We start from the raw sequence: 25,974 nt of genomic DNA, 5'->3' as shown, positions 1-25,974 counted from the left end.
TGCTCCCCTTAGGCCAAGTCATTCAAAGGCACGGCATTTCCTTCCTATGCTACGCAGATGATACACAACTCTATCTACCATTGAAAAACCAATCAAATCTGCTTAACCTTATCCGCTGCCTTGAGGATATAAAGTGTTGGATGGCCCAGAACTTCCTCCAACTAAACGAGAGTAAGTCTGAGGTCATCCTTCTCGGCCCCTCGGATTCAATCAAAATGATAGCAGGCAGCCTTGGAAGCCTTACCCCATTACTCAAACCTCACGTCAAAAACCTTGGCGTGATATTTGACTCAGCATTGAAATTTGACAAACAAGTCAATGCCTTGGTAAAAGCTAGCTTCTTTCAGCTTCGGACGATAGCTAAAATAAAACAATTTCTCCAGTTTGATGACCTCGAAAAGATCCTCCTCCCGCCTAGATTACTGCAACTTCCCTTTACACTGGCAGCAGCCAATCTTCCCTTCCCCGCCTGCAACTGGTCCAAAACGCCGCAGCGAGACTCCTGATGGGCACCCGAAAAAGGGACCACATCACCCCGATTCTGGCCTCTCTCCACTGGCTCCTTGTGCGGTTCCGAATAAATTTCAAGATCCTCTTTTATGTCGACAAAGCCTTTAATGGGATTGCCCCCACCTACATCAAAAGTCTGCTTACCCACCACACCACCTCCAGGTCCCTCAGATCGGCCAACTTGGGGTTACTAAACATCCCGCGGTCTAGGCATAAGCTCGGGCGACCGCGCCTTTGCGGTTGCAGCTCCTAGACTGTGGAACAGCATCCTTCTTCCCATCAGAACTGCCCCCTCCATCGACTCCTTTAAATCGAGACTTAAAACTCATCTCTACTCCCAAGCCTTTCTTGACGTCCTCTGAGCGAGGGCTATATGTATGTAGTGATGTTTGTATTTAATCGATCACCATTGTATAACGTTAGTACCTCCACCAATGTAAAGCACTTTGGCCAACGAGAGTTGTTTTTTAAATGTGCTATAGAAATAAAAGTGACTTGACTTGACTTCCTTCAGCTGACTTCTTCAGGCATCCAGGAGGACTGGATCCCTCCAGGAGGGCAGGGTGGGACCCCCGCGGTTGGCGAGGGCAGAAATTGGCAACTAATTTATCCAAGAAACTGCTATATCCAAGATATCTCTTTCAGCCATGTACTAAAAAAACACTGAAACTTAAAGGAAGTCAGTTTAACTATATCTTAACATCATTGCTATGACACTAACCTGTCAAATTCCTCAATATCTCTCCAACATAGTTGTTCCAACAAATGCCTCCTATGCAGACAAGTCTGAAAACTGATCTTGTCACACCTGGTGCTGTGTGCTGCATTTAACTAAGAAATTGACGGATAACATGGTGCTGCTTAAGGAGCTACACGATAGGGTGTAGGAAAGAACTGCAGATGGTTTAAATCAAAGGAAGACACAAAATGCTGGAGTAACACAGCGGGTCAGGCAGCATCTCTAGAGAAATGGAATGGGTGATTTTTCGGGTCGACACCCTTCAGACTGATGGGTAAATGATTATTTAATGGATTATTTTATGGGTAAAGGACAAAAGGGTAGATGATTAGCATGGCTATATCATCACTCCTGGCTAAATGTAGCAACAAACCTGTTACGAGGATATTGTGGGATTTGGCGTTTTGCGTCTATCTTTGGTTTAAACCAGCATCCGCAGTTCCGTCGTACACTCTAAGATACTGAATTCCTTTCTTAAACATTTCTATTTTTTTCCCCTCCTTAGAATCCTGAAAGTCTACTCCTCTGATCAAACATTTGATCACAAATTCCACACCTTCTGCATCTCAGTTGTTTAAAATCCCACGCAGAGATAAAAGGCTGTGGGCTCAAGTGGCATTCCAGAGACATTAGCTGAAAACCAAACTGAAAAAACTCATTGCCACAATACTGATAAATTAGAAATATCCAAGGCACTGTCCAATCTTGTATGACTATAACAGACCCCATAAAAAAATGTAGTATCAATTATTCTTGCATCATTCCAATATTTATCACTCATCAGATTTCAAAGAAAACAGAGTGCTAATAAGATTCTACATTTCTCACAATACAAAATTACATTTCTGAAGTACTTTAGAATTTAGAGATGCAGCATGGAAACAGGCCCTTTGGGCCCACCGAGTCCATGCCGATCATCGATCTCCCGTTCACACTAGCTCTATATTACCACGCTTTCTCATCCACCCTCCACACAATAGGGATAATTTACAGAGGCCAAATAGTCTACAAACCCACAGATCTTTGGGATGCGAGGGAAGCGGGATGTGAGGGGAAACAGGAGCATCTAGAGGAAACACATGCGGTCAGAGGGAGTATGTGCAAACTCCAAGCAAACAGGTAGCACCCAAGGTCATGATCGAACGCAGGTCTCTGGTGCTGGGAGGCAGCAGTTCTACCAGCTACACCACTGTGCTGCTCCTGACTTCAATGGCCGAAATGTTTTGGAATAATCTCGAGTACCTAAAGACATTATATCAATGGAAGCTGCTGACATCGCAGCTCCCAGATTCCAGTTCAAGTAGAGACTCATTCCATTGCCAAGAAACCATCTTGGCTATAAAACATTGGGTGAATGAACAACATTTAAGTTTAATACTCATACCGTTACAAAGGTGTGCCCAAGACTTTAACTATATAAATGTTGCACTGCTCCCAAGATCATTATCAGGAAGCAACTGGTGCTGACTTTGATTGTATTTTGCACTTTGTAGACCAATTGAAACAAAGCTTGTCAAAATATGGGAGGGAAGTATCAGTTAAATATAGAAACAATTCTAGCTAGACTCAAGTAGCAACAATAATAGGAAGAATAAGTGTTTTTCAAAATTAATGTATATTTTGTACATATTCAGTGAGAGAAACATAGAAATGGGTGCAGGTGTAGTCTATTCGGACCTGATCATCAAAAATCAGTACCCCGTTCTGGCTTTTTCCTCATATCCTTTGATTCCCTTAGTCTTGAAAACATCCAGTGAAATGGCCTCCACTACCTTCTGTGGCAGAGAATTCCACAGATTCTAAACCCTCCGGGTGAAAATGTTTTTCCTGACCCAATGCACAAGCTGTTTTCCAACAGTACCGTGCAAGAATGGAAAGTTCTCAATAGACGAGCCAGCCATGGAAACAGAATTCCTAGAGCCACCAACAGAGGAAGAGTTGCAACTCACTGCATTTTTACTAATTCTGTCCTCATCAACATCACACTATGGAATGCTTTAATATATATAAATTATAATGGTAACCAGAGAATGTTTGAGTGTCATAAAAGCCCACTCACTCTATACTCATGACTGTATAGCCGGACAGTGCGGACTCTATCTTCAAGTTCGTCGACGACACCACCATTGTTGGACTAATTACAGATGGTGATGAGTCAGAGTATAGAAGTGAGATTGATAGATGGACCAAATGGTGCCAGCACAACAACCTGGCTCTCAATGTCAGTAAGACCAATGAACTGATTGTGGACTTTAGAAGAGGAAAGATCAGGACCCATAATCCTGTTTATATCAACAATGGTGGAGAGAGATGGTGGAGAGAGTCAAAAACTTCAAATTCCTGGGCTTGCATATTTCCAAAGATCTTTCCTGGACCCAGCACACTGATGCAATTATAAAGAAAGCATATCAAGCCTCTACTTCCTGAGAAGATTACGGAGATTTGGCATATCATAGAGGATTCTCTTGAACTTCTACAGGTAGAGAGCATATTGACTGGTTGCATCATGGCCTGGTTCGGCAACTTGAATGCCCAGGAGCGAAGAAGACTGCAAAAAGTTGTGAACACTGCCCGGTCCATCACCAGCTCTGACATCCACACCATTGAAGGGATTTACCGGAGTCGCTGCCTAAAAAAAGGCAGCCAGCATCATCATCATCATCATCGTCATCATCATCAGAGACCCACCCCACGCTGGCCACACAATCATTTCACCCCTGCTGGCCACACAATCATTTCACCCCTGCCATCGGGAAACGGTACAGGAGCCTGAAAACTGTAACATCCAGGTTTAGGAACAGCTTCTTCCCTTCAGCCATTTGGTTGTTAAACACTAAATAGCTCTGAACGACAGACTTTTATGGTTACTAGGTAGACTATCATTGTACTATTATAGTTTGATTTTTCTGCCGGAAAAGTGGCGCCTCGTCCCCGTGGGCGGCGGCAATCCAACCGTTATCGGACTTCCGAGCTCGACTCGCTAACTGGCGCCCAGACTGCCTGTGCAAGAAATGTCTGTAAAATTAATTTATATTTAATATATGGAGGAAGATTGACTTAACTTTATCGCCTTCCATCACAGTGAGGAATGCAAATTCCACTATGATGGATGTTTATGTTAAACTCTATCGTGTATTGTGTTCTTTTTACTTGTATGGTAATTCAAATATCACTGTACCATAATTGGTGCATGTGACAATAAATGTGAACTTGAACTATTTGTTTTATTTAAAGCTCTAGCAGTCCATGGTGCTTTAGAGATACAGGAGGCGTATAATTAGTGGTCAGAGGTGTATTGTTGCATCATCAATACTTGACCTGTGTTGGTCCAGCAAAATGGATAATATGGCAAGGCTTGGGAACAAAGGGTCCCGGAAATCTGTAGTGGACAAGTGCATTAGGCATTCTATCTAAGCAAGTCTACAGATGGGTTTTCACAATGCAAAAATTGTCAGAATGTGAACTTGCATTCATATAGTACCTTTTAATAACCCAATTGACCCAAAACAAATTACAATTGATGCAATATTGTTGAAGACAACGTAGATACATAGGCAATAGGTACAGGAGTAGGCCATTCGGCCCTTCGAGCCAGCACCCCCATTCAATGTGATCATGGCTGATCATCCATAATCAGTATGTAAGAAGGAACTACAGATGCTGGAAAATCGAAGGTACACAAAAATGCTGGAGAAACTCAGCGGGTGCAGCAGCATCTAAAGAACGAAAGAAATAGGCAACGTTTCGGGCCGAAACCCTGAGTCTGAAGAAAGGTTTCGGCCCGAAACGTTGCCTATTCCCTTCGCTCCATAGATGCTGCTGTACCCGCTGAGTTTCTCCAGCATTTTTGTGTACCATCCATAATCAGTACCCCGTTCCTGCATTTTCCCCATATCTCTTGATTCCGCTAGCCCTAAGAGCTCTACCCAACTCTCTTTTGAATGCATCCAGTGAATCGGTCTCCACTGCCTTCTGAGGCAAAGAATTCCACAAATTCACAACTCTGGGTGAAAAACGTTTTTCTCATCTCAGTTCTAAATTGCCTTACCCTTATTCTTAAACTATGGCCCCTGGTTCTGGACAGCCCCAACATCGGGAACATGTTTCCTGCATCTAGAGTGTCCAATCCCTTAATAATTTTATTCTTTCTATAAGATGCCCTCTCATCCTAAATTCCAGTGAATACAAGCCCAACCACTCCATTCTTTCAACATGTGACAGTCCCGCCATCCCGGGAATTAACCTCATGAACCTGCGTTGCACTCCCTCAATAGCAAGAATGTCCTTCCCCAAATTATGAGACCTAAACTGCGCACAATACTACAGGTGTGGTCTCACCAGGGCCCTGTACAACTGCTGAATGACCTCTTTGCTCCTATACTGAACTCCTCTGGTTATGGCCAACATGCCATTAGCTTTCTTCACTGCCTGCTATACCTGCATGCTTACTTTCAGTGACTGATGCACAAGGACACCCAGGTTTTGTTATACTTGCCCTTTTCCTAACCTGACACCATTCAGATAATAATCTGCCTACCTGTTCTTGCCGCCAAAGTGGATAACCTCACAATTATTCACATTATACTGCATCTGCCCACTCATCCAACCTGTCCAAGTCACCCTGAATCCTCTTCATAGTTTAACTGCCACCCAGCTTTGTGTCATCTGCAAATTTGCTAATGTCACTTTTAATTCCTTCATCTAAATCATTAATATATATTGTAAATAGCTGCAGTCCCAGCACGGAGCCTTGCGACACTGCCTGCCATTCTGAAAGGAACCTGTTAATCCCTACTCGTTGTTTCCTGTCTGTCAACCGATTTTCTATCCATGTCAATATCCTACCCCCAATACATGTGCTCTAATTTTGCCAACCAGTGTGGGACCTTATCAAAGGCTTTCTGAAAGTCCAGGCACACCACATCCACTGGCTCTCCCATGTGCATTTTCCTCGTTACATCCCCTTCGTAAATCCATGCTGACTTGGACCGATCTTAGATACTGCAATCCAAATGCGCTGTTATTACATTTTTAATAATCGACTCCAGCATCTTCCCCAACACCAGGCTAACTGGTCTATAATTCCCTGCTTTCTCTCTCCATCCTTTCTTAAAAAGTGGGATAAAATTTACTACCTTCCAATCCACAGGAACTGATCCAGAATCTATAGAACATTGGAAAATGATCACCAATGCAGCCACCTCCTTGAGTACCTGACAGAAATCGCTTGAAGTTGAAGGTTAAGGTCGATGCAAAACTATTGACTAGGATGCTATGGAGAACATTGCTCTTCAAATAATGGCATGGAATCTTATGTCCAAAGGTGGCTGATAAGTCATTATATTTTACCATTTCATTCTAAGAACAACAACTCTGATACAATCATAATCCCGCAGTATAGCAATTAACTGTTACTTTTTCCAAGAATTTAAAGTAGTGTTTAAACTTTCTGACTTCAATGCAAGTATGCTCTCCTTTCAGTTGTGGCCAACTATTCTTCGTTGAAGGTAGACAAAAAAGCTGGAGAAACTCAGCGGGTGCAGCAGCATCTATGGAGCGAAGGAAATAGGCAACGTTTCGGGCCGAAACCCTATTCTTCGTTGAATTTGTGCTGCCCCTACCAACTACACTGCAGCTGGTGCACAAATTCTCATTAAAACCTGCAGCAAGTACTTCAGGTTGACATAAATGCCATATACAGCTAAGGGTTTGTTCGCCCAAGTGTTTTGTGAAATTAAATCAGCTTTCAAAATTGTTCTACAAATCTGGCACTTCAATCAGGTTGAGAAAAACACGCAACATTTTTTGGGGATGTGCCAGATTTTCAGGGAGATTTATCACAACCAGAGAATAAGAGGTTAGGAAATAGCTGTTTTGCCTCCAGCACACTGTACAACATCAATACTCAACAGCCATGGCATTCATTCAAATTGAACCAATGAAACTGCTCACATACAGGAATAAATCAGTTATTTTTAAAAATATATATATTTAAATGCAATCGGTAACCCTGAACACATCATGTTCGCAATCGCCGAACAAGGCACTAGCAGAGTACAATCCAGGGACCATACTCAGAATTGTACTTTTGCATTTTTATCACATAACATTAAACAGCATAAATATGCAGGAAGGAACTGCAGATGCTGCCTAAACTAAAGACTGACATAGTGTCCTCCATAATGTTTTGAAATGGGGGGACTATGTATAAACACTGCTGTAATTTCTACATGGTGAAACCAAAATGTATAAAAATGGCCTTTATTAAAATCTGACAATGTGCACTTTAAACACGTGATTTTTTCTATTACAAATCTCAAATTGTGGAGTACAGAAGCAAATAAATAAATGATGGGTCTTTGTCCCAAACATTATGGAGGGCACTGTAAAATGCTGGAGTAACTCAGTGGGATGGGCAACATCTCTGGGGAGAAGGAATGGATGACGTTTCGGGTTGAGACCCTTCTTCAGATTAGTGTCAGGGGAAAGGGAAACGCGAGATGTAGACACTGAAACTTATAACTAATAGTGAACCAAAATGGAAGCAGAAGCAGAAGCAGCAGCGGGGGCAGATGCGGACGGGGAGCTGGAGCTTGCAAGTGTTTGTGGGGCTGGCGAGTAGCTCACTGCAGCTCCGGCCATGGAGCAGCCTCAGTGCAAGAGTCCCGGGCCGTCGGAGGCGTTGCACCACTGCCATAATAGTCTGCGCCGAATTCGCCCTGGTGACAGGCATGGACCAGGCTGCGGCTTGGTGCATCCTGGAGGACAACCAGTGGCAGCTGGAAGTAGGTACCAAGCACTGGGTAGAAGCGGTGGAAGATAGTGGCCTTCAAATGGGGGTAGTTGGAGAAAGCATTCTGCTTGCTTGCTAGATTTTCACTTACTGTAACTGCAGGAAAAAATGTTCCTGATGTTGGGGGAGCCCAGAACTAGGGGGTCACAGATTAAGAATAAAGGGTAGGCCATTTAGGACTGAGATGAGGACAAACTTTCTTCACCTAGAGAGTTGTGAATCTGTGAAATTCTCTGCCACAGAAGGCAGTGGAGGCCAATTCACTGGATGTTTTCAAGAGAGAGTTACATTTAGCTCTTGGGGCTAGCGAAATCAAGGGATATGGGGAAAAAACAGGAAAGAGTACTGATTTTAGATGAACAACCATGATCATATTGAATGGCAGTGCTGGCTCGAAGGGCCGAATGGCCTATTCCTGCACCTACTTCCTATGTTTCTATGCTTCTATATTTCCCCCAATTTTTGAGGTGGAGTTGGCCTGTATTATTATCCCCCAGTTTTTGGAGGTCAAGCAATAACAAAAATAATAATCACCGGTGCCTATCTCATGTAGACCCTACATTATCTTAAAAATACTTCAAACATAAAAAAATCAAAAAGTCTCTACCGTGGGAGGGGGTGCGCCCCCCCCCCCCCCCCCACACCCTCCCACCTCCCCCCACTCGGTCACTTCCCTCCTTCGCCAGGTACCCCCCAAGGCCAGTGATCAGTGATCACTCAGCCCCCCCCACTTTCAAAAACCCTCCCGGGCTCCTGTAAAGTAATACATTAAAATATTCTTGCAAACTTATTCATTGCTATTTTCCTACCTGCAGAACTAATGCATTTCTGCTAAAGATTTGAACATTCTAGCTTCTTAAAATTCATGGAGTTTGTAAGATAAAACTGAGTTATGAAAAAATGCTTCCATGTTTGAACTCTGCCCTTGACCAAACAAATAAAAATTTCACGATCAACTTAAAAAAAAGAATCATATATCCAGTTCAAAACAATATACCTGTAATGCTTTCAGAATTAGAATAGATTTATTCCACGATTGTTCATATTTTGGTCACACATGTGATTAAGAAGGGGGGGGGGGGGCTCTCCCTATATAGCTCAGGCCCTCGAATCCTGGTGGGGTCTGCACTCCTTCCAGCTTACTGACATATTTTCTATAACACGGTGACACTAACTGAACACAATACTCCAAGTGTGACCTCACCAACATCTTGCCCCAACCTCTTTTACAGCTTTCTCCCCCAGCTGCAAACAGACTAAAGAAGGTCCCAACCCTAAAAGTCACCTATTCACTTTCTCTACAGATGCTGCCTGACACACTGCATTGCTCCAGCACTATGTTTTGCTCCCGATTCAAACATTTGCATTTCCCTGCAACCCATTCGATATCCTGACTGTTGAAGGCCAGCATGCCAAAAGCCTTCTTCGCATCCCTGTCTGCCCAATGTGCCACTTTCAGGAAACTATACAAATGGATTCCTGGATCCCCCTGCTTTACAACACTCCCCAGGGACCAACCATTCACTGTGAAGGTCCTTCCCTGGTTTGACTTTCCAAAATGCAAAACCTCACATATCCACATTAAACTCCATTCGTCATTCCTCAGCCCATTTACCCAGATGATCAATATTCCATTTTAATTCTTGTCAACCATCTTCATTGTCTATGATACCATCTATTTTTGTGTCATCTGCAAACTTGTACATTCTCATCCATCTGCCTCCACCATCTCCTCGGGCAAACTTCCTCCCTCTCATTTTAAACTAATGCCCTCTACTTTCAGACATCCCCACGATGGAAAGCGGACACTGGCTATCTACCTTATCCATGCCCCTCATAATTTTGTGTACCTCTACCATGTCACAAAGTCAGAATGATAGAGCACAGGAACAGGCCCTTCAGTCCAACACGTCCATGCAGTCCAGGTTTTATAACTGAGCTAGTCGCTTTTACCTATGCTTGGCTGTGCACCTCTACAGGTGCACAGTCAAGAGCATACTGACCGGTTGCATCGTGGCTTGGTTCGGCAATTTGAGCGCCCTGGAGAGGAAAAGACTACAAAAAGTAGTAAACACTACCCAGTCCATCATCGGCTCTGACCTTCCTTCCATCGAGGGGATTTATCACAGTCGCTGCCTCAAAAAGGCTGGCAGTATCATCAAAGACCCACACCATCCTGGCCACACACTCATCTCCCTGCTACCTTCAGGTAGAAGGTGCAGGAGCCTGATGACTGCAACAACCAGGTTCAGGAATAGCTACTTCCCCACAGCCATCAGGCTATTAAACCTGGCTCGGACAAAACTCTGATTATTAATAACCACTTTCTGTTATTTGCACTTTTCCAGTTTATTTATTCATGTGTGTATATATTTATATCATGGTATATGGACACATTTATCTGTTTTGTAGTAAATGCCTACTATTTTTCTGTGTGCTTAAGCAAAGCAAGAATTTCATTGTCCTATACAGGGACACATGACAATAAACTCACTTGAACACTTGGCCCATATCGAATCAAATCTTTCTAATAAAATGCCTAATTACAATGCCTAATGCCTAAATTTGGTTTAACCTTCACAACTGTACCCATCTCTACAGCTTCCACTGGCAGCTCATTCTACATGTACCATCCACTGCATGAAGAAAATGCTTCCATATGTCTCATATCTTTCCCTTCACCTTAAACCTTTCATCTTCTTTTATTCCAGGGTAAAAATACCTAGCCTAATCAACTCTGCTGAAAGCTCAAGCCCTCCAATCCGAGCAACAACCTTGTAAATCTTTTCTGCACCCTTTTTCGTTTAATCTTATCCTTTTTGAAAGGAAATCAAAAATCTCAAATCTTAAATACCCAATATAAAACTATAGTCAAGGAATTTGTAGCAATTTTGCTTTGTCTGACTTCAGAAAGTAGGGCATGAAATCTAGGCTAATGCACGTAATGCAGCAGTGAGGAATTGTTGCAATAAAGGTGTCAGCTTTCAGGTGAGATAACAACATGCACTTGACACAGCATCTCAAACTTGAAGAATTTCCAATGGTGCACAGGTGCATTAGCTAATAAAATTCTGGATCCCAGCCACAAAAGGAGATATCAGATTCAGTGACAAAAATTTTAGTCCAAAGTAGTTCAAGGAGCAGCCTTGAAAATTGAAGCACAGTTTATTATGTGAATACCAGTTTTCTGCCTTGCGTGGCTGAAAGAACATCTATTAATAATGAAACTATTAAAATTCTGGTTGTGTAAGAGGCCAGAATGGGTAAGCTGTGAGATCTTTAGTTAGGGCTTTATTCTTTGGAGCGTGGAAGGTTAAGGCGGGACTTGATAGAGGTCTTTAAAATTATGAGAGGGATAGACAGAGTTGACGTGGATAAGCTTTTCCCACTGAGAGTAGGGAAGATTCAAACAAGAGGACATGACTTGAGAATTAAGCGAAAGAAGTTTAGGGGTAACATGAGGGGGAACTTCTTTACTCAGAGAGTGGTAGCTGTGTGGAATGAGCTTCCAGTGAAGGTGGTGGAGGCAGGTTCGATTTAACATTTAAAAATAAATTGGATAGTTATATGGACGGGAAAGGAATTGAGGGTTATGGTCTGAGTGCAGGTAGATGGGACTAGGGGAGAATACGTGTTCGGCACGTACTAGCAGGGCCGAGTGGCCTGTTTCCATGCTGTAATTGTTATATGGTTACATGGTTATAACTTGGAAAAAGTAATACATGACGTTTCACTGATATGAAAAAGACATCAGTGTTTTGAAAATAATATAGAGAAGCTTTAAAATCAGGATGCTGACAATCTTAGGATATGTCCTGCAAAGGTTTGAAGTCCATCATCAATCAGGGGAATGGTGAAATTGTCATGTCGAGGCAACAGTTAAAGTCAAGGCCAAGTGATTTAAGAGAAAGGCATAAAAAGAAACAACATACTGGAGTAACTCAGCGGGCCAGGCGTTTTAGGCCGGCACACTTCTTCAGACAAATATGTAACTTAGCTGTTGTATGCAAGCAGATTCAAGTCCCTTTCCCCTTCTTCAGACTGAGAGTCAGGGGAAAGGGAAACGAGAGACATAGGCGATGATGTAGATATACACTACAGTGGTGGGACTCATCTCCGGGGGGGACGAGTACGCCTAGGTGGAGCAGCTGACAGTGTGGTGCGAAGAAAATAACCTGCTCCTCAACAAAAGACAAAGTAATAATAGACTTCAAAGGAAACATGGCCATGGTATCAGCTGTGTGAGAGGGTGGCGGATTTGCTGCTGTCCGCTTCCTGGGATATATTGAGGAGGAACTAGACCCTGAACACCACTGCGCTGCTGAAAAAGGTCCAGCAGAGACTGCACTTCCTGAGGGTGCTCAGGAAGAACAACATCACTCAGAGACTGCTGCTGTCCTTTTATCGGTGCTCTGCAATGAGGACTTACACAGTTCAGTAGACAACGAGACGCAACATGACTTTGAAGCTGGTATGACTTGGGTGAGGAAGGGATGGAGAGAAAGGGAATGCAGCCCAAGCAAAATTTGAGACGCTGTTCCGCCAATTTGCATTTGGCCTCACTCTGACAACGGAGGAGGCCTGGGACAGAAAGGTCAGTGTGGGAATGGGAAGAGAAATTAAAGTGTTTGGCTAATGATAGAACAGGTAGGTCAAGGTGGACTGAGTGAAGGTGTTCAGCGAAAGATCGCCAGTCTACTTTTGGTCGTCAAGTTACTTTTATTTATATAGCACATTTAAAAAACAACTCTCGTTGGCCAAAGTGCTTTAGATTGGTGGAGGTACTAATGTTATACAACAGTGGTTCATAGATTAAATACAAACATCACTACATACATATAGCCCTCGCTCAGAAGATGTCAAGAAAGGCTTGGGAGTAGAGATGAGTTTTAAGTCTCGACTTAAAGGAGTCGATGGAGGGGGCAGTTCTGATGGGAAGAGGGATGCTGTTCCACAGTCTAGGAGCTGCAACCGCAAAGGTGCAGTCCCCCTGAGCTTATGCCTTGACCGCGGGATGCTCAGTAACCCTAAGTCGGCTGATCTGAGGGACCTGGAAGTGGTGTGGTGGGTAAGCAGACTTTTTAATGTAGGTCTCGCCAACGTATAAGAGTCCACACCTTGAACAACGGATACAGTAGATGAGGTTAGAGGAGGTGCAAGTGAATCTCTGCCTAACCTGAAAGGACCGTTGGATCCCAGGACAGAGTCGAGAGTGGAAATATAGCGACAGGTGTTGCATCTCCTGTGGTTGCAGGGGAAGGTGCCTGGGGAGGGAATAGTTTGGGTGGGAAGGGATGAGTTAACCAGAGTTGCGGAATGAACGGTCTCTGCGGACGGTGGAAAGGGGTGAAGGTGAAAGATGTGGTGGGATCCCGTTGGAGGTGGCAGAAATGTCGTGGGATTATGTGTTGTATGCGATGGCTGATGGGGTGAAAGGCAAGGACTAGGGGGACACTGTCCCGGTTGCGACTAGGGGGAGGGGGACCGAGGGCAGACTGTGGATGCTGCCTGATCCACTGAGATACTCCAGCATATTTATCTCTATGAAGAAGGTTTTCGGTCCGAAACGTTGCTTATTTCCTTCGCTCCATAGATGCTGCTGCACCCGCTGAGTTTCTCCAGCAATTTTGTCTACCTTTGATTTTCCAGCATCTGCAGTTCCTTCTTAAACATATTTATGTCTTTCTTTGTTAAACCAGCATCTGCATTTCCTTGTTTCTATGTCACCTATCCATGCTCTCCAGGAATGCTACCTGATGTGTTGAGTTGCTCCAGCATTTTGTCTCATAGGATAGGGATGCAGCATTGTTTCATTTAAAGAAATTAACTAATCAGTTGGGTAGTCATGTCATTCTGGAAACTCCTGATCTTTATGTTTTAGTCTAAAACATACATGATTTTTCAAAACCAGCATCTTCCATCTTGTATTCTCAGCTGGTCTACTATACAGCATTTAACCATTTAGACACCTGAAGGGCACATAGAGTCATGGAGCCTGGAAACAGGCAGTTCTCAGCAACATGACCAAGATGTCCCATTTCAGTAATATATCTGTACACCTCACCTTAAACTTATGTCCCTGGCTAATGACTCCTCTACTCTGGGTAAATGACTGTGCGTTTACCCTATTTCCCTCATGATTTTATGCTATAACATCACCCCTCACCCTCCAGCACTCTGAGGAATAAAGTGCTAGCAAATCCATTCTCTCCCTAAAGCTCAGGATTTTAAGTCCTACAACAACCTGATGAATCATATCTGCACCTTTAACAGCTAAACTACATCTTTCATATAACAGGCTAACCAAAACTCAACACAATGCTGGAGTAACTCAACGGGACAGGCAGGATCTCGGGAGAGAAGGAATGGGTGACGTTTCGGGTCTGAAGAAGTGTCTCGAGACGAAACGTCACCCATTCCTTCTCTCCAGAGATGCTGCCTGTCCCACTGAGTTACTCCAGCATTTTGTGTCTATCTCCGATCCCAACTTCTATACTGAACTTCCTGACTGAATGCCAATGTGCCAAATTCTTGACAACTATCTATCTGTGACACCACTTTCAAGGAACTGTGTACCTTCCCTCCTCAATCCCTCTGTCTACAACACTCCTCAGAGCCCTCCCAGTTACTATGAAGGTCCTGCCCTGGTTTGACTTCCCAAAATGCAACACCTCGCACCTACCTGTATTAAACTCCATTAACCATTCCTCAACCCCATGTGCCAAGTGATTAAGATCCCGCTGCAATGTTTGATAAGCATCTTTGCTATCAGCAATGTCACCCACTTTTGTGTCATGTGTAACCGTAAACATCTGCAAACATCTGATAAATAGTGAAAGCACCAAGACCCCACTTTCAATCAAACCTACTTCAGCCTCCTCCCCAAAATGGACAATTACTATAACTAAAAAGTTACCGGTTACTAATCATTTAAGGACAACCCAAGGACATGGTATGGCACTATGTGTCTCCAGTCAAGCAAACAAACAATTGAACTGTAACTCCAGCAGTGGAGGGAATTTCTTTATATCAGGAACAGGTGGCAATGCCCAAGAGCCGAATAAAGTCACCATCAGAGACTTCCACATTCTCTGTTAACGACGTGTCCCATTTTGTACAAATTATCCCTACCTTTCAGATGAGATGTTAAACCAGGACCCTCTATTCTCTTGGCTAAAAGTGAGAAAAAAATTGTTTCATGTTTTCAAATTGAAATTCCCCGAGTCCCCCACATCCAACACCTAAACATACAACTAAAACACAACGTGTGGAACATTGCTTTGATTCCCAAGTTACATCAGAGATCACCACACTTGTGTTACTATGAAATGACAATGGATATGCCAAGAATGTGAAAACCTATACCCAAACGTCAATTCTCTTGTCTCTACGATTCATCTTTAGATCACAGCCAAAAAAGGAAATAGTACATTATAACTCCTGCTCATTTTTGAAATTTGGCCCCCTTGATGTTTTTCATGACATCAAAATCTGGTAACAATGTATTGCTCCAAAGCAAAGAACAGTACAATTGCCCCAAATCTAAAGGCTAATCCAAACAATTTCAGCACCTCCAAAATTGACCATCTATTTTACTCAAAAAACATTGTATTTTCTACTTGCAGCAAAACAATTAATTTATCGTAAACACAGGACAGCATTTTATAAAAGACCGAGGCAGGATAGTTTCAACTAATTAATCACTAAAAACAAAGCCCCAAAATTGGATGAGAATTATCTATATTTCATAAACTTTGTTTAATATAGGACAAAGTATTTGATCCAGTGGAACGAAGAGCTTCAGTTTACATTATATTTGAACTTCTCAAAAGTACTTTGTTGCTGATTAATATATCTTCTACTGTGGACATGTAGGCAAATGTAGACAAAAATGCTGGAGAAACTCAGCGGGTGCAGCAACATCTATGGAGCGAAGGAAATAGGCAACGTTTCGGCCCGAAACGTCGCCTATTTCCTTCGCTCCATAGATGCTGCTGCACCCGCTGAGTTTCTCCAGCATTTTCGTCTACCTTCGATTTTCCAGCATCTGCAGTTCCTTCGTAAACAACATGTAGGCAAACGTGTCAGGAACTGTACACATCAAGATGGAAACCAACTAAGCAAATTGTCAAATTTGAGTGCGACGATTTAAGAATGAAGTTACTCAACTACTCTTAGATTCAGTTTAAAAACATAAATCCCTATTCTCACCCGTGTGTCACAGGCTCAGATGTCGGATGCTTGTGAGCAAAAGTACCACTCCTGAGACACAAGCACATACCGACTGAGAGAGGGAGGGCTGCCTGCCTGCCCTGCTGGAGGTCCTGCCTTTTAAACTGTGAGTGGGGAGGTTTGTACTGACCCCAGCGAGGGTCTGTAATGTTACCGGTGGCTACAACAGGTCAGACTAATCCGTACCTTTCCGTGGAGGCCCGCCGTCGCTATTCTCCTTCCTCGGCCGGTGCTTCTTCTCCTTCTCCCGGTGTGGGTGCTTGTCCCTCGGGTTCTTGTTCTTGGGGAGGGCGGTGGCGGTGGGGCCGGTGGCGGTGGGGGTGGTGGCGGGGCGCGGGCAGGGTTTGGGGCCGGGCAGGGGGCCGCAAGCTGGTGCTGGTGCTGTGGGCGGACACAGCGAGTACACGGCGCCAGGTAGACCGCCGCTGACAGGAGCGGGGGGCGGGTAACGGAGCGCGGGGGCCGAGGTCGCCGGGCCGCGGACGAGGCCGTGGTGGTGAGCTTTACGGCGCTTGGCGACGGGGTGAGGGCCAGGCCGCGGACTCGGGTCGGGGCTCAGGCCGGGCTCCCGATCCCGCGACTCCTTGTTCGGCGCCTTCAGGCGGATCAGGCCGAGCTGCGCCATCGCAAACCGGCAGTGACGTCCCCAGCTGCCGGAAGGGCCCCGCGGATAGAGCGGCTCTTGCCCCGCAGCACGGCTCCCGGAAGCGGGGCAAAGCGGCGGAAGTGGCGTCACTGCGCTGGGCGACCTTCCCATGGAACAGCTTCAGCGCCATCTTGGGTGAGTCAGAGCCCAGTTCAGTCCCCAGCAAAGATGCTCCTCTGGTAGCTGGTCACTAGATGTCAGCAGATCTATATCGGTGAGACCAAGCGGAGGTTGGGCGATCGTTTCGCCAAACACCTCCGCTCGGTCCGCAATAGCCAAGCTGACCTCCCGGTGGCTCAGCACTTCAACTCCCCCTCCCACTCCGTCTCCGACCTCTCTGTCCTGGGTCTCCTCCATGGCCACAGCGAGCAGCACCGGAAATTGGAGGAACAGCACCTCATATTCCGTTTGGGGAGTCTGCATCCCGGGGGCATGAACATCGAATTCTCCCAATTTTGTTAGTCCTTGCTATCTCCTCCCCTTCCTCAGCCCCCCTGCTGTCTCCTCCCATCCCCCAGCCTTCGGGCTCCTCCTCCTTTTCCCTTTCTTGTCCCCGCCCACCCCCGCCCCCGATCAGTCTGAAGAAGGGTTTCAGCCCGAAACGTTGCCTATTTCCTTCGCTCCATAGATGCTGCTGCACCCGCTGAGTTTCTCCAGCTTTTTTGTGTAACCTGCTCCTCTGGTATCTTTGGTACCCGGCAATCCCTGAAGATAGACACAAAATGCTGGAGTAACTCAGCGGGTCAGACAGGAATGGGTGATGTTTCAGGCCGAGACCCTCCTTCAGGCTGAGAGTCAAGGGAGAGGGAGAGGGTGACACAGAGATATGGAAGGAAAAGGTGTGAAAACGACAGATCAAAGGGGTCCACGTGTTGTTTAAGAAAGAACTGCAGATGCTGGAAAAATCGAAGGTAGACAAAAAAATGCTGGAGAAAATCAGCGGGTGAGGTAGCATCTATGGAGAGAAGGAATAGGCGACGTTTCGGGTCGAGACCCTTCTTCAGAATGATGTGAGGGGGGGGGGGGGGGGGGGGGGGGGAAGAAAGGAAGAGGCTGAGACAGTGGGCTGTGGGAGAGCTGGGAAGGGGAGGGGAAGGAGGGAGACAGCAAGGACTACCTGAAATCAATGTTCATACCGCTCGGGTGTAAACTACCCAAGCAAAATATGTTCCTCCAATTTGCACTGGGCCTCACTCTGGCCATGGAGGAGGCCCCGGACAGAACGGTCAGATTGGGAATGGGACGGGGAGTTGAAGTGCTGAGCATCCGGGCGATCATCTTATTTTATGCGTACTGAGTGGAGGTGTTGGGCGAAGTAATCGCCAAGCCTGCGCTTGGTCTCGCTGATGTAGAGAAGTTGACACCTGGAGCAGCGGATGCAGTAGATGAGGTTGGAGGAGGTGCAGGCGAACCTCTGCCTCACCTGGAAAGAGTGATTTGGTCCTTGGATGGAGTCAAGGGGGGAGGTAAAGGGACAAGTGTTGCATTTCCTGCGGTTGCAAGGGAAAGCCCCCGGAGCGATGGTTTGGTGGGAAGGGACGAATTGATCTCGGAGTTGCAGAGGGAGTGGACTCTGCGGAAAGCAGAAAAGGGAGGAGATGGGAAGATGTGGCCAGTAGTGGGATCCCATTGGAGGTGGCGAAAATGTCGGAGGTTTATATGTTGTATGCGATGGCTGATGGAGTGGAAGGTGAGGACAAGGGGGACTCTGTCCTTACGAATAGGGGGAGCGGGAGTAAGAGTGGAGCTGTGGGATCTAGAGGAGACCCTGGTGAGAGTCTCATCTATAATGGAAGAGGAGAACCCCCGTTCCCTAAAGAATGAGGACATCTCCAAAGGGGGTGATGGTCAAGAAAATGTAGAATGGTTCATTGTGGAGGAAAGATCTGCAGGTGCTGGATTTTAATCGAAGATAGACACAAAATGCTGGAGTAACTCAGCAGGTCAGACGACATCTCTATGGAAACGGAATAGGTGGTGTTTCGGGTCAAGACCCTTCTTCAGACTTCATTTTCTCCAGATCTTTTCCTTTTCTCCAGAGATGCTGCTTGACCCACTGAGTTACTCCAGCATTTTGCATCTATAGAATGTTTATTTGTTGGCTGAGGGAAAGATGACAACGGGGCATCCAATCAGTAGGACAGTGAAACTAGTCGGAGAATTAGGATGGGGAAGGACAGAGAGAAAGGGGATGAAAAGGTTAATTAAATTTAGAAAAATCAATATTCATGCGTGTGGGCTGTAAGGCAGCCGGGTGAAATATGAGGTACAGTTTCCCCAATTTGCATCCTAGGTCTGTTGTTTGTACAAATAATTAAATTATGTCCCGGTGTGTTCTCATCTCAGTGGCTTATTTTAAACGGGGATGCAAATAGTGGGAAACATAACGACCGCCTGATGTTGGAAATACAATTAAAACAGAATATCTGCTAAACCAGCACCTTGGGGGATTGGTGGTACTGGACAGCACATTTTCTGAACCACAACTCCTTTGGTATTCCCACGCACCTAATTCAAAACAGAAGGTGCTGGCGAACTCGGTGAGCAATGCAGCATCTGTGGAGGGACTTTTAATTTGCTTCTTTATGTTAGACAGTGGTATTACACATTTTTTTCAGAGAACAAGGTGAATTTAAACCCAAGTGGGAAATATGTTTAAAGGGAGAGGAAGAAATACGCCTCTATAATGTTTAAAAGGAACATGTGATTCCATGAGCTGAACCATCGGGATTACTGAGCAGACAGATAGTGGATTACGTCGGTGAGCCTTGCATCAGTGCAAGAAATTATTGGAGAAAATTGTAGACTCCCTCATTAGTTCCAAAAATCGCTTCCTGATAGGAGGTGGAAGAAAGCGATTTTCTAATTGGAAATCTGTGACTAGTGGAGTACTTCAGGAATCAATGCTTGGTCCTTTGCTGTTTCTGATACATATTAATCACCTGTGTGTGGATGTGATGGGAGCAATTCGTATGATGGCACAAGAATTGGTAGTGTATAGCGATGAAGATCAGATATTCTGTTGAGCAGAGCGTAGGCAAGTGCAGTGTGATGCAATTTTGGAAATAAAAAAAAACGGGACATATATAGTAAATGGTAGGATACTAAGCAATGCTGATGAACAGAGAATCTTGAAGTCCAAGTGGAGAATTTCTCAATGTGGCAACACAAGTCGACAGGGTGGGGAAGAAAGCATATAGCAAGCTTGTATTCACAGGTCGGGGCATAGATTATAACATCTGGACTGGTGCCAAAATATGGCAATGAGTGCAAGAATTTCACATGTGAAAATAGACAACCTTTGAACTCTACAAAACACTGGTTATTCCACACTTGCAATATTGTGTGCAGTTTTTGTCACCACATTGTAGGAAGGATATAATTGTGCTCGAGACCAGATGTTGCCTGGGTTGAAGGAAAAACTTTATAGGCTGCTTATTTTCTCTGCAGTGCAGGAGGCTAAGTGGTGACGTGGTATAAGTGTATAGGTTTATGAGTAATATAGGGTAGATCAGCAAAATCTTTTTACGATGGCAAGGATATCAAAAACAAGGGAGCATAGGTTTAAGGATGTGGAAAAAGCTTTAAAGGGGATTTGAGGATTAAGATTTCCCGAGTATCAATCCACAAAACGTGGATTGATATCTGGAAACACCACAGGAGGAGGTGGGCATCACACGCCTCAGCACTCGTGAGTAAGGCAAGGCAGCGCCTTTACCACCTCAGGCAATTGAGGAAATTCAGAGTGTCTCTGAGGATCCTCCAGTGCTTCTACGCAGCGGCGGTGGAAAGCATCTTGTCCGGGAACATTACCATCTGGTTTGGGAATTGCTCTGCCAAGGACAAGAAGGCTCTGCAGAGAGTAGTGCGTTCGGCCGAACGCACTATGGGAACTTCACTCACCCCCCTGCAGGAACTATACAACAGGAGGTGCAACTCCAGAGCAAACAAAATCATGGGAGACCTCTTCCACCCCTGCAACGGACTGTTCCAGCTGCTACGGTCAGGCAAACGCCTCCGTTGCCATGCGGTGAGAACGGAGAGGTTGAGAAGGAGTTTCTTCCCAGAGGCGATTCGGACTGTAAATGCCTATCTCACCAGGGACTAACTCTACAGAACGTTTTTCCTTCCATTATTTATTATGTAAAAGAATATGTGTGTTATGATTGTGTTTATAATTTGTTTGGTTGTTTTGTTGTTTGTCTTTTGCACAAAAGTCCGCGAGCATTGCCACTTTCATTTCACTGCACATCTCGTATGTGTATGTGACAAATAAACTTGACTTGACTTGGAATTGGTTACAATCACTACATTTAAGGGATATTTGGACAACATTTAATCAGGCAAAGCATGGCAGGGCATGGTAGGGTATGATCCTCTCGGATTAATGTAGATAGAAAAAAAGGTCTGTATATGGATGTGATGGGCCAAAGGACTTATTCCATGCTGTACAGGTCTATGATTCTATAATGAAATGTAAGCCCACTCTACACAGTGGTCTGCTGGAGTTAGGGACTGTCAAATATGAAATAAAAAAAGAAAATGCTTAAAATACTCAACAGGTCAGGCACTGTGTTTCACAAGAGAAACGGTACTACTAATGTATGTAATTGGACATATGCATGACACTATGTGTCACAGCTGAAGTGACCATCGGTACTGTCCGTGTGGAGTTTGCAAGTTCTCCCTGTGCCCATGACGATCGATAAGATGACCCAGAACCCCCCCCCAACATCACAGCTGTATACTGGCAGTTACGTAATTGGCTACTATAAATTACCTCCAAATGAACGTGAATGGTGGGTGTTTCAGTGGGAGTTAATGGGCATGATGAAAGAATCGATTACAGCTTTACAATTCTCATAATCCAGACATCTCTAGACCACTCATATCTGCTCCAGGGAAACAGACCCACCATCTCGAGGCAGTCCTGACGCAGTCTACGATGTATCCCAAGAATTGGGGAATGATGCCAGGATATATTGGGACCATTAAATCGGGAAATAAGCAGGGATAGCAGATGTCCATGCGAGTGCCCCTGGCTACATCTTTGACTTGAGGCAAGTGAGAGGCATCCAAAGAGAAATTGTTAAAGGTAAGGGCAAGTTATGTCAGACAGAGAGGAATAGACACAAAAGCTCAACGAGACAGGCAGCATCTCTGGAAAGAATGAATGGTTGACGTTTTGGGTCTCGACCCTTCTTCAGACAGAGAGTTAGTTGAGGGGAACTGGTTGGGCTCTCTACTCAAGGAAGCCAGAGAGCCCTGCTCTGTTAAAGAAAGAAATAAAGAGCCCTACTCTGTTCAAAGACGAACTGGAGGGCCCCATTTTCCATAAGACTATTTAAAAATAGTGTTCTATTATTGTTGGAATGTTGAGATTAAAACCACAATTACCCCTCATTTAACTTTGAAAATCTGGAATTAATTGTAATGATTTACTTTTAATTCTTCAACAGTCTAGTTAATTCCTAGAGAGCACAAAAATGGAGAATTAGCTATTGAAACCAAGTGTCTAATCTCTACCTGTTTTCCATCTAGAACACTCATTTGGAGTTTAAGAGGGAACTGCAGATGCTGGAGAATCGAAGGTTACCAAAGATACCAGAGGAGCAGGTTACACAAAAAAGCTGGAGAAACTCAGCGGGTGCAGCAGCATCTATGGAGCGAAGGAAATAGGCAACGTTTCGGGCCGAAACCCTTCTTCAGGAGTTCATGGGTTCAAACCCCATTTAAGGATAAAACATTATGTGATGATAGTAATTTTTAATTTTCTTTAAGATGCAGCTATGCAGTCTCAAGGTACCGTGGCAGCAACAAAAATCAGGAGGTTTCACATTATGGAAACATGCTCAAAATATTATGTGACTTGTGGCCAAACAAAGGAAAAGTAACATTATCCCCAGCAGGCCCTGTTATCAATCTTGCATCACCCTGCCTGTTAAATCTATCACCTCTATTCTTATATCTAGTAACATAATTATTTTTGGTTTTCTGCACCTACAATTTATTTCTCTGCCTAAATTAGATAATTTGGCTTTGGTAATAATAGGTTGAAAGTAAATAACAGATGGAATGCAAGAAAGCGATCTGCCCTTTTCTTCTATCATCGAGGATCCCCACCATCTGGACTCATCCTTCGACTGCAGGCAGGCCATCAGGCAGAAGAAGCCTGGTCTCAAACTAACAGTACCCTGTTCCTGCTTTTTCCCATATCCCTTGATTCCGTTAGTCCAAAGAGATAAATCTAACACTCTCTTGAAAACATCCAGTGAATTGGCCTCCACTGCCTTCTGTGGCAGAGAATTCCACAGATTCACAACTCTCTGGGTGAAAACGTTTTTCCTCATCTCAGTCCTAAATGGCCCCTTATCCTTAAACTGACCCCAGGTTCTGGACTCCCCCAACATCAGGACCATTTTTCGTGCATCTAGCCTGTCCAATCCTTTAAGAATTTTATATGTTTCTTTAAGATCCCGTCTCATCCATCTAAATTCCAGTGTATTTAGTTTAATAGTTTTGCACAGACTTTTTTTGCAGTTTTCCTTCTTTCAGAAATTTTGCGTGTAATTTATGTCTAATTTATTTTCGTGTGTTTATCTGAGTCTCAAACCTGAGACGTCGCCTATTCATGTTCTCCAGAGATGCTGCCTGTCCTGCTTACTCCAACACTGTGTCTTTTTTTGTGGCACCTGTAGTTCCTTGTGCCTCCAACTCACAGTGTAATATTGCTGCTGCAGGTGACAAACGGGCCATTACATCAAAACCAACAGGAATCATGCAAATCTTGTGTATTGATTTGAATTTATATATTTATATTACCTTTGCAGGGTCAGATATAAAAATCAGAGATCTCCTCTTTTCTGAAAGACATTCTGAATCCCCATAAGAAAGCAAGTTTGGGTTTGTATCTCATTATCTGGGCACTTCCTACTGTTAACCCTCATCTCTGTTCTCTTCCTACTCCTCGCCCTGTATTGGAAAGGTTCTGTCCAAACGACTTAACCCAACCTTACCCCACCACCACTCCCCATCCCATTTCTCAACCAACCCTCTAGATTCTCTCTGATTATATTTACTGGATCCTCTTGCTTCATAAATTGCACTGAACTCATCCTGCCCATATTCACGTGTGCCCCCTGTTGATTTGTTTTGTGTGTGGTAAATAAAATAAGACTGATGATAGAGAATATACAAATCTCAGTCATTCTTTATTGATGTCACTGAGTTTACAACAGACTCATCCCCAAGTACTGAAAGGGCCTGTGTTTGAAAAATAATCATAGCCAGTTGAAAATGAACAAGTTTCCAAACTCACACTCTCATTGTTCCACATTAGACACACCCGAGTCAGTGAGCAATTAACTATTTTTGTAATTTGGTATGCCCACTCCAGAAGGAAGAGAAAAATGTTGCTTTATATTTTAAAGGGTGTAACAATGTTTTCAAAAGATTACAATATGTAAATACATTTGACTGTAGCCCTGCGGTTCTTGAGATGTGAAACGGTGCTTCAAAAAGTTGACCCGAATCAGAATCTTTTAAAAAAAGTGTCACAGAATCTATTCTTCCATTCAGTCGCATGCTAATGGAATGCGTGAGGTCAGGTCACTTGTGCTTTGTTTGTCGTGAGAGGGAACGGGAATTCTCCTTTCCCTGGCAAGGAGGAATTTCTCATCCCATGGGAAGTGGGGTTCCTTTCTTGAGGAGCAACTCGGAAGGCGATCTCAGAACATCACCCCATTCGATTTCTTGAGGAATCCACAAAGGATTGTGTCAGACCAAATCTGGAGAAGGATTTCGTGATCCTTTCTGTTTCGCAAATCGACTCTTAAACCCTGAAATGAATGAATACATGGAACATTACAACAGAGAAATTCACCAATGTTGAAGCTCCATTGGAGCTTCACCCCACCTGCAAACCCAATAGCATATATCCAAGTTTTATTTTTACGTTTTTCGTGCTTATCTTGTTTCACCTAAGAAGCAACCATATAATTGGCCTCAAGATTCTCATTCTCATTCATGCCTTTCTGGGTAAAGAACATCATTTTGAATTCATTCCTAGACACATCAGTGAAGACTGTAATTTCGGTTAGCTTGCATGGAGCATCTTAAGGAAGAATAGGATTACAAAATATCTTGGCACAAAAATGGATGTTTGGACTAACATTTCCATGCATTCCATTTGTTTTCTTCCACTATGTTTTCTTTCACCCTATCTATTTATTTTTCCCCTTATTAATATATCTAGCTTCACCTTAAATGATTTTTTTAGGTCGGAGGTTGCAGGTGGTTGCCGGAGGTTGCAGGTAGTGGAAGCAGGTAGGGAGACTGACAAAAACCTCCGGGAACCGCACGGAAACCTTGGGTGGGGCGCAAAGTCTCCAGAGGTTTCCGTTCAGGTCTCCTAAGTGGGACAGGGGCTTTAGGGTTCCAAAAGATTACAAGGAGAATGCAGGGAAATGGGGTTGAGAGGGAAAAATAGATCAACCATGATTGGATGACAGAGTAGAATCGATGGGCCAAATGGCCTAATTCAGCTCCAATAACATGAACAAAGGACACGATGAATATGGAGTGAGATTTGGGATAATTATATGGTTGCTGATAGTGAGGAGCTTTGAGGTGAGAGAAACAAATATAACATTGTAGTTTGGTCGTGGAGAAGGAGGATGCAGGCCATCGGGACTGGGTTTGGGTACATTTCCATGCTCCTGCCATTGGTTGTCTAATAATCAAATTAATTAATATGGTGGCTGAAATACCCTGCATTTGTGCATTTCAGAAAACGCTCTATCAATCATCAGAACTAGGGCAATGAATAACTTTGTACAGTTTAATTGCTGCCTACTTTACCTTCACGGACAAGCAAACTCCAACAATGAATATCGTTTTTTATCTCAACGCAATTCTGCTTCTTGCACAGTAAGAAGGAAAAGCAATTAAAACTTTACAATTATTTTCCCACAATGGGACATTATATAATATTCAAGTTTTCCGTAAGAGATTAGGAGATCAGCCTAATTTCCAGACTTTGGAAGAACAGTCTAT

General features: G+C 44.1%; 2 protein-coding genes across 4 annotated transcripts in view; both read right to left on the bottom strand.

Moving 5' to 3' along the window:
* The window catches only part of LOC129708578 (lysine-specific demethylase 9-like), a 66,047-nt gene extending 49,051 nt beyond the window's left edge, over window positions 1–16,996 (bottom strand). The window contains exons 1-2 of one of the 3 annotated variants that reach the window (XM_055654391.1): window positions 16,461–16,996; window positions 15,174–15,215 (exon numbers count right to left, since the gene is read on the bottom strand). In XM_055654391.1, the coding sequence (XP_055510366.1) occupies window positions 15,174–15,215; window positions 16,461–16,899 (481 nt within the window). In that variant the 5' untranslated portion in view covers window positions 16,900–16,996. The remainder of the gene's footprint in view (window positions 1–15,173; window positions 15,216–16,460) is intronic. The other 2 variants (XM_055654392.1, XM_055654393.1) reach the window with 2 other exon arrangements.
* Window positions 16,997–22,648: 5,652 nt separating this feature from the next.
* The window catches only part of LOC129708577 (tyrosine-protein phosphatase non-receptor type 22-like), a 110,375-nt gene continuing 107,049 nt past the window's right edge, over window positions 22,649–25,974 (bottom strand). Inside the window, exon 21 of the mRNA XM_055654389.1 lies at window positions 22,649–24,758. Within this exon, the coding sequence (XP_055510364.1) occupies window positions 24,697–24,758 (62 nt within the window). The 3' untranslated portion in view covers window positions 22,649–24,696. The remainder of the gene's footprint in view (window positions 24,759–25,974) is intronic.

This window comes from Leucoraja erinacea, chromosome 24, assembly GCF_028641065.1.
Source record: "Leucoraja erinacea ecotype New England chromosome 24, Leri_hhj_1, whole genome shotgun sequence".
Taxonomy (NCBI): Eukaryota; Metazoa; Chordata; class Chondrichthyes; order Rajiformes; family Rajidae; genus Leucoraja; species Leucoraja erinaceus.
The sequence above is the reverse complement of the archived record's forward strand: the minus strand, read 5'-3'. Positions and strand labels throughout refer to the sequence as shown.